The following is a 20,902-nucleotide window of genomic DNA, read 5'->3' on the forward strand; positions in this document are numbered from 1 at the left end:
ACACACACACGAAACAGTAACTCCCCAAAACAACATCGATTCATTCATCTGAGGGTTTGTTTTATTACGCTGCGTAGGCGAGCAGCGCCGAGCTTTAATCGAAAGCAAAAACCCCTATCCAATAAAGCTGATTAGCGATCAATTGTTTTAAAGCCTGTGCGGATGGTAAGGTCTTCTCCATCGCTGGTATTGGTGTGTGGCTTTTGCTGTGCGTCGCATGGGGTGCTCTTTAATGTCGCAATTAAATCGGATCGATTGTTCTTTGAAGCTTTAGGGCGGTTATGAATGCGTTTTGTGAAATGCATTTTTTCCCCCGGCTGCTCGCTTTGGGAATTGGTTTATTAACGGGCTGCAGGAAGCGAAAGGATATAAAGCAAACGAATTAAAGTCTTAAAAAATGCTTACTGCTTTGATGAGACGTTAATGAAGCTTAAGGATGAAACTTCATTTTTGCCATTATGCAATTTAATGCATCCACCAGAGTGCACGGTTTTTGTCATTTTCTCTTGGGCCCCAGAAGAACAAATGAATGGGAGAATTTTTTTTAAAATTTCTTTATATAAGAGATTGATTAGCTTAGTTTCAATTGAATATTTTTATTATTTATTTATTAAGTAATGTCTGTCTAGTGGCTCAACATACAAAGTAAAAGCTGACTTCAAATTTAGATAAAAGCTAGGAGAAGAAACTATTGGAAGGGGCTAGGAATTAAAGAGACGATCGTAACAAAGAACGGAATACACAGGGTGAAAGGATTATTGTTGAAGATTTAATGTCTAGACATTAGATTAAACATTAAATAGACCAAATTTTCGCTAATTAGACGAGAAGTCAAATAAATTTCTCAATAATATTCTTAACCTATTTTTGAGAATTCTTACAGTATGTCTCAAGTCGAAGTGTCTTGAATATTCGTTGCGCTGTATCATGTGTCTCACTTCTAATCTCAGGAATTCAAATACCGTGTGGCTGAGATGTCAAGCAAGTGTCTGAGATCCTGTCCCTGTAATTGAAATATGGACGATAAATTGTATTTTTCCATTAACTTTAATTCTAAAGATCTTGAAGTCCAATAATTTACTCGAAGAATGGTTTAAAAGTGAGTTTTGTAACGAATGATAATGAGATTAGATGAATTATTACTAAAGGACTACTAGTTCTCAATTGACGCATAAAGGACATCAAGTGACACTTATCAACACAAAGTCTCAAAGCAAAATTCGTTAACGTTCCGCAGTCGTCTTTACTGGAATAAATATTCGTATATCGTCGGCAAAAATAAGCTATTAGTTGCTAGAGAGATCTTTACACATATTAGTTATAAATAAAAGGAACCGATTAGCTCATAAGTTCCAATAGGACTCCAGAATTAAAATTCTATTTCAACCAAGTTCCAGTTTTAAAATCTATTCAGAAGGTACGGAATTGCAGGTCCTATCTATCCAGGTTGTAGTATCAGGACAGGAAGGTACACCTTCAACATTTGTTCATGTTTTGTGAAGTTAAATTCTGCGTACTGAAGCTACACTAACCCTAATCAGCAAACGTGACATCTCGCACCTCTTATCGCAAACGTTCAGCCACCCGTTTGTTCTTATCACCTGCTCACACGTATCCCGCCTATCCTCATTTACCGTTGATACATACTCACATAACCGAGCCTGGTAAAGTTAAAGCACTTAAATTGTACTGCTTTCGTTCACTAATCGCTTAACCCCCTCCTCTTCTCGTTCATCTCTCTCTCCACAACAGGCGCTACGGTACCAAGTGCAGTGGTTGCGGGCAGGGCATCGCACCGTCGGATCTGGTGCGGAAACCGCGCGACAAGGTGTTCCATCTGAACTGCTTCACGTGCTGCATCTGCCGGAAGCAGATCAGCACCGGGGAGCAGCTGTACGTGCTGGACGACAATAAGTTCATCTGCAAGGACGATTACATGCTCGGCAAGGGACCCCACCCGATGACAGGTACGCAAGCGGCAAACCAGCGCCCGGAACACGCAACCGGAAAGCTCCCAGGACACCCTGTGGCTGTGGGGGCGACGGCTGTGTCTGGGCGACGAAATCGATATTCCTGGTCGGGGCGCCATTTCGCAACCGTGCCAAGAAGCGGAACGGTACACCGAACGGATGTGTGTGATGTGTGTGATGTACTCGAAATTCCCTTTTGCGCTTATGTGCACGGACTTGTAGCCATCTTGTGGCGTGCGGAAAGCCGGCGGGTTTTCCTCCGTGTCGGATCCATTTTCCGTGACTTTTCCCTTCCTGCCTTGAAGGTTCTGTGTTCGGTCATGCGCATTTGTTGCGTGCGTGATGGTTGGACACCGATCTGTCTCTTTCTAACCCCCCCTTTTCCCCTTCTGTGACACCTCCCCTCCCTTCCCATCCCACGGGTAGTTCCCCAAAATCGTATTCTTGTTAGTAGTAGTGAGATCCGGTTCGACCGTTTCCATGTTTTCCAGCGTGCGTTTCGGTTTCGGCAGTATTTTCTTTGCGGATTGACGCGTCTGTATTTGTACAGCATTTGAGCTTTCGCATAGTGTAGGGTTATTTCTTCCGATCGATGGCATTTGTTTCCGTTTAAAGCTTCTTTTAGCCGTTTCCACGTGCTGGGGGGAAGATAAATGGATCCAAAGATTTGATGTCATCGGGCCTGACATTTGTCAGACGTCGCACGGAGCGATGGTTTGGATGAGATGAAGATGTTCTGCAGTGCTTGATTTGTTCATTTGTTTTACCATGAGAAGTTGCTTTTGCTGTTTGAATCTAACCTTTTTGGGGGTTGATTTGTGACAAGTGTTAAGGCTTCCCTTAAATTGTAGTGTTTCAATACACAAAAACGCACGAGAGTGGAGAATCGTTTGTACTCTTCTCAACACGGTTCTCTGCTCGGCACAGCTCGCGGTGCCCGTAAAGCTCTGCCCATAACCAGTCGCGGATGGATTTTTAATGGTGCCCTTCGAATGGAAATTTTTGCCAATAAACAACAAACGCTTCAAAGCTGGTGGTACTGGTTTTTCGTCCATGCCCGCCCTGCCCGGCTATCCGTACACAACCGTGTACGTACTGACGTGTGCGGAAAATATTAAGAAAAAATAAAATAACCCCGAGAAACATTGCACTATAAATTATCCAAACGCCGTGTCTGGCGCGCATTGGGAGTTTGCTGTGTGCTGTACTCGGTTTACAGTGCCAGGTACGCGGGCACAAATCTTCCCAATTGCTGCGGGACAGTGCGGGAAAAACCACAGGAACCCACTGTGGGAATGGGAGACATACATTTTTGTTTGTTGCGTTTTGCAATAAATCGAAGCTTCATGCAATATTATCCGGCCAAAATAAAGAAAAAAAAAACAACATTGCCGCCATTTTTCGTACCCTGGGGGGAGCTTTTCCGCGCATGAAAGCCAGCCGCGGCTAGAGGGCATATGATTATGTATTATGCGTTAGGAGCATGTGAAATGTGCGAGATTACGAGGACGTACAAAATGGGCCCATAACTTTGCGAAACATTTAATTCGCAACCAGTTAATGTTGTTTTTCCTGTGTGTTCGGTTGCAAAACATTACCATTTCAAGGTTAGCCGTGAAGGAAGTGCGCTAAAGCTGCAGTTTTTGCACCCATTAAGTACCACTTTTTGTACCATTCCAGTGCCATATTCCTATCTGGAGCTTGAAATAAAGCTCATAAAAATAATGTTCATGTGGTAGGGGGGGAAAAAAGCTCACCTTGCGGATGAATAATTAGTATGGAAAACTGTCAAACGAACAGGGCAACCACAACAGGCACGGAAGAAAGTGCATTGCAAATAAAAAACAAGTCCTCCAGTCCATAAGGCGGACGAGGAGGGGGTATACTGTGGGATTAGCATATTTAAAGCATAATTTATGCTTCTTTTCAGCGGCGAAACGGCGAATGGTCAAGCATGTTGTCGCGCTTGTTTGTGGTTGTACTTCATCGCTTCGTTTTTTTTTTGTTCAGTCCGGTTGTTGTTTGGTGCATAAATGTTACTGCCTGCTGCTGCTGCCGGTTGCGTTGCTACGGCTCAAAATATTCCACGCATTTTAGTATCCCAACCCTTTTGCCTTTTAGGGGCAGCAAGTACATGCTTCTCCTCGCTCTTTTCATTCGAATCGTTTGGCTCGTTTGGCATTGCGCGACAAATGAGTTAATGTGCGTTTTGTTATACCCGTCCGTCACGAGACAAATCGTTTGTCTTGGTTGGGTGTGTGTGTGTAGTTTTCGAGCCGACAAACCATGGCCACGGCAGACCGGTACAGAAATCGCTGACCACGCGGGGTGTGATATTTTATGCTTGCATTTTATATGCCGCTACAATAAGTTCGGCAGCGTATGCAGCTGCAGATTGGAGTGCGCTCCGTATACAGACGTTACGCGGCACTGGACAGGCTGTTTTGATGGGGCGAAAAAAGCGGGAAACAGACCCGAACAGACTCGAGCCGAAATATGGAACTGGAGAAAAACGCACCATAACTCCACCATAACTTCGATCATAATTAATACACCATAAAAATGAATTCTCGCGATCCCCGTACGATCGCGGGTTCGTTTTATCGGTTTGCTGAAGAATGCTGGATGCCGTGGATGCATCGGGATTTGGGGCAACTACCCAAAAAAAAAAAAAAAAACAAACCTGCTGATGCTTCGGTCTAGAATTTGAAACACTAACGAGCATGCTTTTTTTTCGTTGGAATTGAGATTTTTACCAATTTTGCATTAATATTGTTTTGGAAAGTGTACAACCGTTTCGCCATATATGATGATGATGATGCTGCGGTGCGCATGGCTTACTGGGTTTCTTAAAGACGCGTTTGCGAAACATTCGGCAGTGTAAGTGAGAAACAACACGAGAAGAACATTTGCTCGATTCACCGCCGGCCCAGCAGGGGAGCCACGGCGCGGATTTGGTGATTAGTTTTGTTTATACATTGTTAATGAACAGAATGTAAAGGGTGTAGCAAAACAAAAAAATGGAATTGAAGGAAAACATAACAATCAGAAACAGGCAAATTAAAAAAAAACCCATTCTCATCTCATTGCTTGAACGCTCCACAAGTCCGGTGCTCCGGAGGGATGATCTTTTTTTTTTCGCGTATATTTTAAACCCTAGCCCAACAGCGGGTTTTTTGTTGTATATTTTTGCTTTGATTTTTCGGTAAAGACAGCTGGAAGCTTTATTGGGGTGGTTGTTTTCTTTTTTGCTGCCCTTGAAGCAATGGAACGCATCAGAAGTGTTACAAATGCATTCGAAGAATTTATGGTATTTTAAGCGCAGGAATTTTTTCAACAACTTCTTCTGGCTGTGGGGTGTGGCTTGTGGGATGGACTTTTTTTTTGTTTTGGAGAGATAAGTGATATATTTTTGTGGAAGTTTTACCGGTAATGGCATTGCAAAGTGTGCAACAAGTAGCAGAGGCTTGTGCATATAGTTTTGCTAATGGGGGGAAAAACAAGATTTTCATTACTGATGTTGTGTGATGCTGTTATAGGGTACAAAAAAGGTAATTTTTGGGATTTTTTTAGAAAGAAGACTACCTTAAATGTTGGATGGTTAGATAGTAGAAATCATACGGAAAAGTATGCGAAGCTAATAATTTATCAACACCGACCAAATTGCCATTTTTGTGGGGTTTTGTTTGCAGCACAGTCAAAATCCCACAGGGTGTTTCGTTAGAATTCACCACGAACAATAAATATGTATTACAGGCAGTCCCCGAGGTACTCCGCGTATATCGAATATCCTCATAAGTTGAATTATAGTGCAATTGCGTTTATACCTCAAAGATACAGAGTCTTCTTCTCTGTACTTAATTTCATCATCAAATTATGCGACTTTTTCATAGAATACATTATAATCAAATAAAAGCAAACGATTTAAATGAAAAAGGAAGGTGATTTCGACCAAATTTTCCACCCTGTTGCTTAGATGTTGTGGTATAAACTGACTCATCCGTTAAGTTCCCAAAAAAACGCGTATCTCGGGGACTGCCTGTACTATGAGACAAGAAATTACTACCTAGAGTTTAATTAAAACATTTTATATATGTTTTGAACGATATGCGTAAAAATTATTCACCAATTAGACGAGATGAATCGATGAAGTACTCAAGCTCTAATATTTAAAGTTTCCAAGGATTTTAGAAAACCTGTAAATTGTATTTGGTAGACCGACATATAGTAAGATATGATCAGGTTGAAAAATTAAACTGAGGTGTTCTGTTCTGTGTTCAGTGTTGTAATTCTTAAGATATATTTCTTAATATAACAATTTAGACTTCTACAGTACCGGATGTATTTAATAACTTCTGTTAACTTCAACCATTCCATGGTTCCATTATTCCATGATAAGTTTAGCTTAACTTTGCTAAACCATTTTTGGGGGAGTGAAATTATGCAATTTTTGATTTATTCCATTCTAGTGAGGGTGATCTTAAGATTATTTGATCATACACAATCATAAACCCAAACGCATTTACATATCACCCTTACGAGTAAACGAAAGGAAGGACTTTCCCTAGCTGCGTGACAGCGGTGACGAGATAAGCGATCCATTTTCCGCATCCAATGCGCATTTGATACACATTGGACGGGATAAAGATTGCTTATCGCTCGTGGTGCCGTGTGCCATCGCTCCCGTAACAAACCGGAACGTGCGGCCAATTCAATCCGGCCGTGCGCCGGAGGACGGCTCTAATCTTAACACTCGCTCAAAGCTTCGGTCACACAAACGTCACAAGCTGTCGTGACTTTGGGGAGAAGATTCGCGGCGGAAAAACGGTCCCGTCCCTCATTTGCAAAATCCACGCCGGTGGTCTCTTTGCAACTGCTTTCGTTTCTACACACTTTCCGTGCGTTAATTGTGTCTCGATTGCGAGCGTACTGGCATGTGCGTTTGCATGTCGCAAGAAGTCGCTCACCCTGGGTGGCATTCCGGTGTTTCGATTCAGCAGAGGCACGATAAGATGGTTAGGAAAATCGGCGCGCGTTTAAAGTGTGTGGAAAATTACGCGCCGGCTAGAACGAAACTAAAGCCACAAAAGCCGCCCTTTGTCGCCCGCGAGCGCGACAAAGTGTAGCGCAATTTCACACACATCAAATGACGTTCCGACAAAAGGTACGTTGCTGCACTGCATCTTGTTTGATTTTCCGACGTGTGTGACTAAAGAAATTACCTGTTTTTTTAAAGTGAAGTAATAACTGCTTTGTACAAATAATAAGTGAGGATTAAAATAGCTTGTAAAATGGTTTGAAATTGAAACCGGAAAGCAATTTAGATAACAAATATTGCACAACTTATTTGCTATAAAACTTGTGCTTTAATTGCAAAAATGTAATTAAATTTTCACTGTTAATTTAAACTGTTTACAAACATAGTCAGGGAAGTATTATAATAAAGAAAAGGTAATTAAATTTTATCTTAAACCCTTCGTAGGATTGATTTAACGTCTGCAGCTCCAGATAACAACGAACGGACCACCCATAACTCAAGAGAAAATGCATCCATCCAAGCATTGCACCAACCAGTCCGATGCACCTTACGCACGGTCGGGTTATGCGATGCGATTGTTCAAGCGTAATTTATGCTAAACGTGTACATAAACATTTCTCTAATCAGTCATGCGACAATCCGCACGACCGTCAGTCAGGTGGTGGTTGGGTGCGGGAAACCGAAACACACGAAAACCCGATAAACCGTGATCGAACTAATAGACTCGTAAAGCGATCACCATCCCCCGCGGGTAAGCAAGTCCGGCAGGTTTGGCTTATCGACTTTCGGTGGACGGTTTTGTCGTGCGTGCATGGCATGGATCGCTACCTGCGCTCTACCTATTTGTAGGCGCGTGACATTCGTTAACGAATCTACATAAGTTAAGCGAATTATGGTTAGGTTTGGCCGAAGCTCAAAAGAACGTCCAGTTGCACCGGCACCGAAACCGAAGATACAGCGAGTGAGCGTTAATTTTCGAAATGTCGGAAAAATGCGATCCAGAAGGATCCAGAAGATCAACCAAGTGTGAATGGTGGGATACCGATACCGGCAAGGTTCGTTTGGTCCAAAAAAGAGCACATCCCTTACCGATCACATTACGCTGATTACATTCGCAAACCCGAAACGGTCAGCCGGGCACGATCGATCGCAAAAAGAACAAAAGGGAAGCCGATAGTGACCGGTTGAGTTTTCCCGGTTGCTTTCAAAGCAGGCAGCTTAGAAGCAGCGGATGGTGAAAGCTTCGGCTTTTCGGCATCCCAAAAGCCGATACCGAGCTAAACGGATCAGCCCGTTCGGTCGGCTCTTAAATCCATGGTAAACCAAAGAAAAAAAGGGAAAGGATCAACCGAAAGGACCAATTTTCGTACGGCAGGAAGCAGCTTTTCCGCACGGCCACCGGGGATTTGCCGCTTCCGAGGCGTGTGAAAACGAAACGAAATGAGCGGTGTGTCAACGCACCGGTGGACAAGGGTATCGATTGTGTCTTTTCATCTTCCCCCTCTCCTCTACCCCTTCTTCCCATTGTGGCCGCTCCCTTGCGGTTCCCTTTTAGCGGTACCGTTTCGGTGCGGTTTTACGCATGTAAATCTGGTTAGCCACCAGCAACCACGAGGTACAGCGAGGGAACGTGATTACGCTAGCACCCGGATCGGTGGAATCGGTTTTCGGCATGTTTACTTTTCATTTCACTATCTCGTTTAGCATGGTTTGAGCAAACAATAAAACACACACGCACATGGTGCACATGCGAAAATTAGCTGTACGCGAACTGTCCGCTCGGTAGGTGAACCGAGCGCGCACAGGAAACTCTGGAAAAGTTTAAGCTTCAGCACAACAACAAAAACAAAGGCTGACCAGCTTTGCTTCGCTTGCTACCCAGGAACCGAAGAACCGGAGGGGAAATGGATGCGGAACGCACGGAAGTTGAATGGCATATCGGCGGGTATTGGGTGGCTGATCGCATTCAGAAGGCATTAGCCGGAGATCCAATATGTAAATTGACAACCGGCGGTAAGCTTGTAAAATTTTGACAGTACCTGTTACAGGGTTTGACATAGCCGCTTATGAAACGATTTCTAGAAAACCATTTAACGCAGCTCGTTCTCGTTGGTGTTTTAAGCGCATTCAAGGGACGCGTAGCAATATTGAATTTAATTTTGTATTTATGTCGTTTTTAGTTTTTCCTAAGTTGAAGATGTCCGATTCTAATTCTCGAAAAATGAGACAGCTCAAGCTAAAAACCTTATAATAACATCATTTTGCACATCGGTTCATAGAACACCTGAGAACTGATTAACTTGAACTTTTCATCTGGAGTTCTTGAGACTATTTTCGAGTATTTGGTGAGACAGATTGAAGAGAAATGAAGTTTTTATTCAGCTGCAAGCAAGATTTATGCCGCGAAATAGATAAAATGTTTAAGAAGGGTGATAATTTGCTAGAATCCTTTTAAGGTAATACCCCAAGGGGAATAGAGCGATTTTCTTTAAACAAACCCCTTGATAATCTACAATATTAGACAATATTACTTCGTTTATTATTGCTACATAAAATATACTTTCAACGCAGATTTTTCAAACCGCAGATATTCATTCTTACACTTACGACTAGTGATGGGTCAAGTAGGCCGCTCTCTCTCACCTCAGTGAGCGGTGAGCGCGAGATAGCTCTTCACTGTGCGAATCGTCTTCTGCAGAGCTCGCTGAGCGCTAGAAGGAAGCTGTCGAGCTATGAGGAGTGCTATTTGGGGAGGAATAAATAAGATAATTTTTGGTAAAATTTTCCTGAGAAATAGCTTCAATAAATGACATAAATTAAAAGAACATTTGAATGTAATGTAAATCAGAAAAAATATATCGAATAAAAAAAAGATTAGTGCGCTCTTCGGAGCGATAATCGCACAGTAAAGAGCTACCTGATTTTAAATACGAAGCGCACTGAGCGTTGCTTAGTTAGATGAGCCGAGCGATTGAGGTAGCTCTTTCGCTCACGACCCAACATTACTTACAACACATGTTGAACGACTCAAACCCGCTTAGGTTCATGGAGTCGCTGACAGTCGTGTAATTTTGAATGCCGTCAGTAACACATTAGCATATCTCGGTCGAATACCCATCAAAGTATGTCTGTAGTACAGGTTTCGTGATGTATCGTTAAAATAATACAGCATAACTAGGACGAGAAGATATCAAGTCCTTTTAGTTTTGAAAGTAGTATTTATACTTGTGATGTTTGTACTACAATTTCAATAACACAGTTTAATTGTGTACTGTTTTCCATGCAGCTCAGGCAATTTCACATAACTTCCATGCCTAAATTTGTGTAAATGAAATGGTGGTGTGGAATCCGAAATATACTCATGTTATGAAGTGTTTGTATAATGTCCGACTGCACTTAATATTTTGTCTCGATGTGCAAAATGTAGAACTCTTATTATATAGTAACGAGTTTAAGATTTCCATTTATTAGTAACACCATCTTTGAAGACATTGTCTAAACTCAGAAAATTATTATAGAAAACTCCACCGTTAAAAATATTAGCAAACCAAATGTACATCTCCCAAAACAGTGGTCCTTAATTGTGCCATTTGTGAAACCAACCTTGAAAAAGGTTATGTTACAAATATTCATAATTCATTGTTTTAGCTGTTTTGAATGACAAACTCAATTTTCAACTCTACTCAATTGTCACTCTACAGCGATACTTCGGATTCGATGCACAGCTCCGGATCGTGTGAAGGGTGTGAAAGTTATTCGATAAATAGTGTCTGTTAATAGTGCTTCGCAAATTATCTTTTATCATCGGTGGGTAAGGAGAAAGGCTTAACAAATATCAATTTGAAGCATCTTCACCGTGGATCACCATGTTGAGGTCAACCGAAATTAGAAAGTACAGCTCTGCCGATAAAGGCTACCCATTCGCTGGCTCCGTAATTCAACTGAAATAAATGCAGTTACCCGAACACCAATTATTGCAGCGGGTGCAATCAAATGTATTGCCACACACGGGAAGGCTCGGTTTATGGCGCCACACTGGGCGTCATTGTCGGTGGAACGACAGTAAAATGTGAAAGTAAATATGCACAATTTGTTTAAATTGAAAATTAAATTAGAAACACCAGTGCACCATTTGTCACCATTTTGCTTTTGCACAGCACTGGTTGATTATTTCTCCTTACCCTCACGAGCGCAACACCATAGCCCAATATACCTCACAGTGTGCCGTAACCCACATACGACGGTTGATTTCGGTTGGCCGATGTGTCAGAAGCAATTAATCTTCGACTCGATTGTCGATTTGTTTGGTTTTGGCTTTCGACACCTGTTGGAATCGATTTCAGCAGCCGGCAACAGCAGCAGCAGCAGCAGCAGCAGCAGCAGCCCGTTTGTTGTTCACAACGATCACGATCGGTTTGCGTACATCGCGCTGCTCGATGCTCCCCGAGGTTGAAATGAAGATTTTACGATCTCACCTCATCAATCATTGGACACGGCTGTCTATGGTTGACCTCTTCCGGGCAGAAGACGCTCACCGGTCACTTCATCGATGGTAGGAAGAGGAAACCAAAAAAAAAGGTTTTGCAGAGTCGTTAAGATACGATCATGATGTTGTGTCTGAGGAATTGAGTTAAAACAGTTTTTGGTAAAGCACACTTACTGCATGAAAGCTTACGCAGGGCGACCAGGACGAGAATAGCGTCCCAATGACATAATGGGTTTTATTTCTGGTCGGAACTACTTCCAAGGTCATATTCGTTCCGGATAGAAATAGCCCTCGGATCGAACGCTGGAGTAGGCAGCGGATCGTGGCCTTTACTTTATTGTACGCTCCCCACGCTTCTATGTTTCGCAACAGCGGATCCAACACTTCCAGCTCCGGGGACACGAGAGCTGAGGTTGGAACGGTGGCAACCATGGGCAGTGTTTTTGATGGGCTCACGTGTGTACGGGCTGGATGTGACGGGTCAGGGTTCTCGACCGTCGATCACAGTTGGCACGCAACGCAGGAAGTCGAACCCGATTCTTAGCCTTACGGGACCCAAAACCTGACAGCAGCAGCACCAAACAAGTTCCCCCTTTCGCATCTCTCCACTACTGACCAGACCAACGGAGTCACCGCACCAACCTGTCAGTTAAAGTAGGCTCAGTTTTATTTCTACCCAGCAGACATCGAGCAAAGTTGGGTGCGAGGGTGAGAACTCCGTGTGTTGGAAGCGCTTTTGATATGTGCACCCTTTTTATTTCCGTGTCTCACTGCTCACAGCAGGGTAGGCTAGTAGGCTGTGCCGCCGTCTGTATGTGCAGCTGTCAAACTTGCCTCGAACGCTCTCGCTTTGCTAGGCGAAAAGGGTTTTTTTACTGCTGATGCTGTCAATTTCAGTACCCAGCGTGCGCTAGTGAGCATGTCCGTACACTACCGGGCCGATACTAGAAGGGTCCCCGGGAGTGGAGGACTCACCCGGACATCGGCATTCTACCCTCTGGGTTGCGTTTTGAGGTACACAAATTGTCAATCTTACTATGTTGTCTCGCTTGCCGGCTGTCGGTCCTGTGTTTTGTTGTTGCTAGAATCCGTCATGTGCGGTACCGGATGGCACCGGTTCCCAGGGAGTTTTTCTCCGTTGGAGTTGCGATACATATCCACTGGCCCTGTTCTTGTAGTGGTTTGTAGCGCCAAACTGTAAACAATAGCTTTGTTTTTATACGATACTGTTGTTGTGTTTTTTGTTTTGCCAGCAAGCCTCAAACACATTCCTCGATCCGCGAAGACTTTTCCGGAGAGGCGTCGGTGCGTGGAGGTGCGTTCGTGTTTCCCTACTGCACACAAATGCCAATTTTCCCCTTAAGGTCTCCCCGGGAGGGGTTTTGCGTCGAGAGGGAGTAAGCAACAGCAAGGTAAACAACACGCAAACCCCGGTGCACAGCGGCGGCCATCACTCCAGGGCACTTCTGCAAGTCCTTGAGCGCGCGCGTACTCAATTTATTGTAACAATACGGCAACACTGGCGGGGGATCATGTGCCGACCCCCTGTTCTAGGTGGCTGGTGGCTAAGGAACCGCTTTGTGCGTCCGGGGATGTGTGTCCGGACCGTTTGATAAAGAGATTTTAAACGGATTCCACCCTACTCGATCACCAATGGTTGTATTTCTTTTCCTTCTTCACCTTCTCTGCCCACCTTCCTGGCTGGTGGAAAATGTATGTGTGTATTTTTCCGGCCCCGGGTTGGGATGGGTGGGAATGGAAGCCGGAGGAGGGAAAACGTATAAAACACACAAATAAATACAAGCAACTCGAGAGAGGGGTGGCACAATATCGCTGACAAAAGCAACAGTGAGCCTTGGGTTTTTCAGGGGTGGTGGAAAACCCATTACAGGACGAGGCAGTGTCTTTGAGGGGGGGTAAAATCGATTTCCACGATTCACTTGCCTCGGTGCGGTTCGAGTGGGTTGCGGGTGAGAACGACAGGAAGGAAATGTGTGTTTAACAACAGCAGGTTTTTATTTTCTCGTCTTTTGCCGAATCGATCGAATGTCTTTAACGTGTTTTTGTCCATTCTTCCCCCTTTTTTGCAGACTCCCTCATGGGTTCGGCCTCGGAAGACGAAGATGAGGAGGACCAGATGAGGCCTGGCGTGCTGGCGGGACTGGTCGGCAGTGGTACGGGTGCTGCCGGGCTTCACCACGGCGATGGACCGCTCGGTGCGTCGGACCTCTCCGTACAGAGCATGAGCACGGACAGCAAGACGGGCCACGACGATTCGGACCAGGGCTCGCTGGATGGCGATCCGGACTGCCGGGGTGACTCGCAGGCAGAAAACAAGAGTCCCGACGATGGTGCCGGCTCGAAGCGGAGAGGACCCCGAACGACGATCAAAGCCAAACAGCTCGAGGTGCTGAAGAACGCATTTAGTCAAACACCAAAACCCACTAGACACATAAGGGAACAGCTGGCCAAGGAGACGGGACTGCCGATGCGGGTGATACAGGTAAGCCTTCGATGCGTTTTTCCCTCCTCCTCCCTTGTCCCCCGGCATCCGGTAAGGTCAGTGGACGGGGAATCCTTTCATCGATCCCTTTTTTGCTCTTGTTTGACCCCGTTATGGGTCAGTCTAGTGGTGGCTAGCGCCTGCAATCAATCGTCCAAGAACACTTTGGCCGGGCCGGATCCCCCAAGCACCGGAGGTCTATTTATCATAGGTCTCGGGATATGAAAGGAATAAACAAAAGGTTCAACTAGAACCCGTCGATCAGCCGTCGGGTTTGTGTGGAGAGTCGATAGCAAATCGAAGACAACTTCAACGTCAGCAAGAAAATAAAAGCTGTTTTGGAGGGGGGCAAATAAGCAATAAATCATATCCGTGCTCCGAGTGGACCGTGGCTGTGGCATCATCAGGGGATTCGAAAAGCATCAAACTTTTTGACTGTGACTGCGACCGGGATTGTTTGTGTGAGAGCTTTGAATAATGATAATTATGATGAAGATGACGCAGTGGATTACCACGGTTTGGATGTGTCTACGTACCTGATCTCGCATGCTTTTGGGTCGGGCAGCAGTGACTTACAAAAGTTTGGAGAAATTTTGGACCATACGTAAATGACGCGTGACGGAAGGATATATCCGTGCTCGGGCGACGTTTGCCAAATGCGTTGGCACCGTTGCGAATGAGACGCTTTGAGTGGGATTGAGGTGTAGAAAGGAAGATTTGCACCTACTGCACAGCAGGACTATGAGAATGCACGGATCTCCTCAGGGATCTTTTGTGTCAAAGGTTGGGATTTTATGTCTTCCTGCTAAAGTTATACAAATCTAGTTAGAATACAGTCAGATCTTTACAGTTTAAGCGTAACTTAAATTCACATGCTGTATTCCCATCACTTCTTGGACCATATTGGCCATTATACAAGATCATTAGTCCTATTGATCGACACTGTGGCATTATGGTCAGGAAAGGTGAAACAAACGCTCCGTACACGAATGACACACGGCAAAAGGGAAACTAATTTCGTGTACTGTAACCACAAGAGCCACAATGCTAGAGGATCGCTAAAAACAAAAGCCATCACACACCAGCAGTAGTTTCAACAACGAATCCGACCCAACAAACCGTAGCTTAACCGCAACGAAAACCTCATCATCGTACTCGTACCCCGAATAAAAAAAAAACAACAACTAATGGCGCACAACCCGGTGGAGAATGGTACGCATTCATACCGAAACCTCATAACTCATAACGAACCCGACACGCAAAAGGCCATTACGGTGACGCCGGTTGCTGTTTTGTCGTTTCGATAGACTTCCCAAAAATGAACAGTACAAAACACATGCAGCCTCCGTACCGTTGGGCCCTTACGGTTGGAGCTACCCTTCTGGTGCCAACCCCCATACCCCCATCCAGTGTCCATCCCATGCTGAGGATGCTTTCATCATCATTTATTTGATAAATTGCATCTCGAGCTGTCTGACTCGAGGGACCGACGGGGTTCTCGGCTGTCTCCACTGCTGACCGAATGGGCGCGCGCGCGCTCGCTCACGTTCGTCGAATTTGACGAAAATCATTCATGCTTTCGAACGAGATTTCGCCCATCAGGGACAATGAGCCTCATCGTTTCCCTGTTCGAACGACCGGGGGAAAAAAATTAAAAACCATAAGGCAACGGGTGCCCTAGAATGTGCGCCCAGTGCGGTGTGTGTACGAAATGGGGGGAATAAATCGTCCATCACGTGCACGATTATCTCGTTCACCGTGTTTTGTTTTTGGTCTTGGTTGGTTTAAGGTGTTTTGTTTCTTTTTTTTTTTGGGGGTTTAGCTGCAAACCAACTGGGTGATACACATAGCACGGAATTGTCCTGTGTTCTGGAATGTTGTTCGGGCCCCCTCGCACGTTACAGTAGCTGCAAAAGTAGTCACCACACCATTGGAGCATTGGTGCGGCGTTTGGTTGACGTTTGGGTTTTTTATCGCTTTGCAACGATCTGCCAGTGTGGCTGAAATCTGGAGGGGTTTGGCAAATAAAACTCATGTACGTAACAAATGGGAAGTTTATGAGTACATGAGTTTACAGTCGTACTGGCCTGGAGCGAGTGAGTCATTATTGATATCGGGTGCGATGGTTTCCAGCGTGCATTAGAATTGCGAGGAATAGGACTGTGATTTAAATTAAATTTGTTGCGCGGTTCGACATCTTGTTTACAACTTTCACAATATTTGATTTATAGTTCAAATTTAATGGTATTTATGCGTGCCAACCAAAGAATATATTGGCTCGGTCTGGTGGCGTATTGGTAGCGGCGCCTTGGACGACGCATGACCGGAAAAATTCCCATATGCACCAAACCTCTCTAGCAAGGGCTACGTGATCAAAATAAGTCGATACGGCCTAGCCGTTGTAATAAAAAAATACCAATGAATATATTTGCTGTAAAATAACAACCCACGTCCATTGACTTATAACAATTTAATTCAAGAATTTCTTATATTGATCGTGAAATTTGCTTATTAGTAAATATACTCTATGCTAGACAACTTCAAAATAACACAAGAATAGATTCCAGGCAAATAATAACGTATATTAATTGTTGAGTTATAAGTTTTCGCACAAATTAAGAGTTAAAAAATTCGAAATAGAGGAAATAAAAGTGTGAAAGTAAAAGTAGTGCGAATTGTTCTCAAGAAAGACTAAAATAATGATAGTGGAAATGAGTAAAAAATAACTCTATAGTTAAGTAATTGATTAATTGAGAAGATAGTTATGCAATTACTTGGGAGAACTGAAACGCTTTATTTAATGGAATTATTGTAGAATAACATATTGAGTAAACTTCAATCAGATTCCAATAGTTACGAAGGGTAAGGTTGCTTTTCCTCAGAAATTGTTTATGTCGGAAACAAAATTGGGAACACGATTACGTTTCCCAACAAGAATAAGTTTTTTTTCCGGAGAGTTCTAGTGTTCTGGATAGGGGCTGCCCATTGGTGTATTGGAAGCGGTTCTTACACGACAGGACCGTTCCAGAATACCATCCTGATCAATCCTCCGTACGTAGGACTGACTATCCGGCTAATGAAGTCAAATAAAACCAGAAATAGCAGGCTTTGAGGATTCTTGAGGTTGTTGCACCGATGAAGAAGCGTAGTTTTGATAATAGTACAAATGACTGGCATGATCTGGGGATGGACTTTGAGAAGGAAGTCTTACATAGAGGACTGCAACTTTCTCGAATTAGACAGCCTCAAATTACATTGATATTTGAGTGGAAGAATTCACAGAGCACTATGTCCAACTTCAAGGCAATGTTTTTTCGACCAGTTTTCATTTAACTAGTCCAAGATGCCGTGGGATCCAGATATATAAAAGATGATTTTGCAGAGTGTAATATATCGCGCTAATTCTCACGAACTCCGCGAAGTTCAAATCTGACATGATGTGCTTTGAATTGTTATAATTCCAAAAATTTTAAAGCAAATATTTTGAAGAATCAACAGGAATCGTAAAATATTGAGGTATTATTATAAGTGTAATAAAAAAGGCATTGTACAGCTTTAAGCCATTTGTCGATTTTAGACAATAGTCGAGCGTTGAAACTATTCCTAAAATAGCCACCTTCTGGTCGAATCAGTTAACAAACAATGACTGCCAGCGGCCCAAATGGCTTCTTGTGTTACCGCTATTATGCGTGATCAACACATTATATTGATGGGAACAGCCACGCTACACGCCACATTAAACTGACATCAAAACGAACCAATAAACATCATCCCAAAACAGTCCATATTTACCTTCGCCGGTGAATTAAAACTCGGCTCGCCTGTGTGCCCACGATCGAAGCACCGAAGTTTTATTTGGGTTCGCTTTTGTTTTGGGCAAGGGTAGGATCGTCGCCCGGTGATCCGAAAGGAAGCCTAATGTCTCTATAATCGTGCGGCATTCGTGGTGTCCACCGGGTTGCGGGTTATCTCCTTCGCAGCATGAGCCTACCCACGATGCGTTCAAAAGGGAAAACTGGACCCTTCCGACTGGCCGATGCCGGGTGAAAGGAGCGAAACGAAAGCGGACAAGAAAAAGGCTGCACCGCTGATGACAAATCACTTGACACTCTCGGCGGGTTTTTTTTTCTTTCCTCTGTTGTTTCGGTATATGACACACGACCCCAGGCGGCAAAGTGTCAGCGAAATGTGATCTTCCGTCGCTTGGCGGTACGATTTTCCTTGGCACGATCGAGGATTGTTATGGAAGCCAGCCACCGTTCGGTAGGTGGCAAACGAGTGACACACCCGAATGTGGTAACCAGTGGACGAACAGATTTAGGAGATCACCCGTTTGTGTCCGTGGTGTCATTTTCGTCACCACTGACGGTAGCGGTTTTCTTTCGGGGATACGTTTTTCCTAAACATTTCCTTTTTTTCCTGCTGCTCGTTGGTTGCCAATCATCCTTTCTTTCTTCGCGGGTGTCGGTGTCAATTTAAAGTCCACGTGAAGGTTGTACTATTACAACCGCTTAAACCTCAAAATTATTGTGGTAGGCAACGACATGTTTCGGCCATTCTTCGACCATCTTTAGTGCAACACACCGCCGGCCCGGACCGGTTTTCATTCAGTTTCTCACGCCCTGTCTGCGTTTGGTACAGCGAAGCGAAGCTGCGGAGGCTTGCACATATTATGATAGCTGCTTTTATTTATAGTAGTACACACACGTATACACAGGGCGGCACAGGGTGGCAAGCGGCGAGAGGGGTTGGTTATACCTCGAAACTGCATGTTCTCGATTGACTGCACGCGAAAAACCGGCACCATTTTGTTCGTTCATTCATTCGCCGTCCGTTGGTCGCCCTTTATTTCTTCGCCGTTTCGCCGGAAACCTCTGCGAACCCTGCGTTTTTTTTCTTTCTTTTTCGGCAAAGAAGCAGGGGTCCCCATTTGCACGATTTTCTTACGAGTCGTGTTTTTTTTCTCTTCTTCTTTATTTTCCATTGCGCCGTGTCTTTCGATTCGATTATCTGTTTCCCCCCCCTCCCCCCCTCCCCCTTGGTTTTCGATGTGCCGTCCCGACCCAGTACCGGGTGCACACCGGGTAGAATCTTATCGTATATAATTTCACGCTTGAATGTACTTCTATCAAGCATTTCTTCCCGCTGCCTTCTGGTCTGGTGTGGTTCGATTTTTCCATCACAAAATGCGACCGCGGTTGTGCCCGTTTGCCGTCTGGTTTTTGCCAACCCCGGTGAAGTGAAGGATAGGGTTTTCTTGCCGAATCCCGTCCCGGGCGGGTTGCATCGCCGGTAAGAAAACCTGGTGGCCGTCCGTACGAGACGCTTATTTTGTAGCACAAAGACGACACGGGGTGGGACACACAATTTCAAACCACCGACGGGGAGTTTTGCGCCTGGCAGGGAAAGAGGTGAACCAAAACGACCAAAGCGGTCCGGGGAAAGCGTTGAAACATCACTCTGGGGATGGGTTCCATTTTTGTGCGATTTCATCTCCTGTGCCGGTCGTGAGCGTTCTTTTGCGTTGTTATTATTTTTTCCATGCTCTCTCTCTCTCTTTCTCTTTCTCTCTCACTCTCTCTGTGAGTCTTGTTCGCTAAAGTCCTTGATCGTTCACGCCCTCCATCTTGGAGGTTAGTGCCGACGGCAGCAGGAACAGCAGCCAGCGCGTCGATTGTACGGAAGGATATAATTATATAGAAGTTGCTGCCACGATGCAATGGCGGCAGCTTCCACGCTTTCCGAGGCGAATCGGTCGTCCGGGGTTCCACACACACACAAACAGTTCGTTTCGCCGCAGGATGGACGATGTTTACATCATAATCGTGAAGCAACTCCAGCTGTGGAGTTTTCAAGGTTGGGGAGCTATCGGAACCTCCGGGGGTTGGGTGGATGCAATGCAATTATTCATGCAGTTCGTGAATTTGCGGCCCGCGCTGATGGTTGGTCCATATTTTAATGCATCATTTTGTCCGGCCAACAATGTCGGGTTGAGGGGGGGATGGAAAACAATAGTTTGAGTCGATTTTGATGTTTGAGTGAAAAACATAATAAAAACTAAAAGTTTGAACAAAAAAATAACAATATTGTTGCCATTTGCTGTAACTACACAATCGTTCAGCTTAAAGTCGCCTTAAAGTGAATTCGTTCATTTACCACCACCCCCCCGGGACGTGTAGCACAATGTAGCAACTATGCATTCCCTGTGTCTAATGATCAATTCTGTGAAGGGCCCCTTTTTTTGTTGTTTTCACCCACCCGAAAGCTCGTTTAACGCAGATTTGTTGTCATAAATTCTGACGTCAGGAATTTCGCACAAGAAATATGAGTTTTTAAATCTTTCATTCCGATACCGTACCGCAAAAACAGACCATGCCGTTAAAATGCTGCCATCCGTCCGCCGAACTGATGCCCGGGAACAGATTTAGGGAATATAGGATGGGGGGGGGGATGTGATGAGATGACCATGAGATGGTTCCTATTCGCATTTGGCCGCGTTTTACCGGTCACGACGAGCCCACCACCGACGTGCGAGATCCGACCGTCCGACCGGGCGCATCGTATCGTTTTGAGTTTCGCGCGTCAGTTTCTCATAGTTAACATTTTTGACAGGTGTTACAAACGATCCACGTACGGATAGGAGACGTAGGAGCGTGTAATAGAGAACCGCTCGGTGCGTTATGCTCGAAACGCCCGAAAGTCCCCCTTGAAAACCGGGGCCTGATACCGATACCCTGCTGGGTTCACCGTGAAGGGCGTGCCCGACACATGTCACTGTTTCTTGGTTCGTTTTGCGTTGTTCGGTTTGTATTTTCCGTTCCATTCCGTTCTTTTTTCCACAACAGAAACAAAAAAATCCACACACGAAACCGACCGTTTTGAGTGATCTCCGTTTCGTTGCGATG

The 20,902-nt window shown here is 44.6% G+C and overlaps 1 protein-coding gene across 1 annotated transcript in view; it reads left to right on the forward strand.

The window, feature by feature from the left end:
• LOC128297879 (LIM/homeobox protein Lhx3) overlaps positions 1-20,902 on the forward strand; it is a 34,151-nt gene that overhangs the window by 5,647 nt on the left and 7,602 nt on the right. The window contains exons 3-4 of the mRNA XM_053033592.1: positions 1,753-1,967; positions 13,585-13,997. Coding sequence (XP_052889552.1) covers positions 1,753-1,967; positions 13,585-13,997 — 628 coding nt within the window. The remainder of the gene's footprint in view (positions 1-1,752; positions 1,968-13,584; positions 13,998-20,902) is intronic.

This window comes from Anopheles moucheti, chromosome 2 (assembly GCF_943734755.1).
Source record: "Anopheles moucheti chromosome 2, idAnoMoucSN_F20_07, whole genome shotgun sequence".
Lineage (NCBI taxonomy): Eukaryota > Metazoa > Arthropoda > Insecta > Diptera > Culicidae > Anopheles > Anopheles moucheti.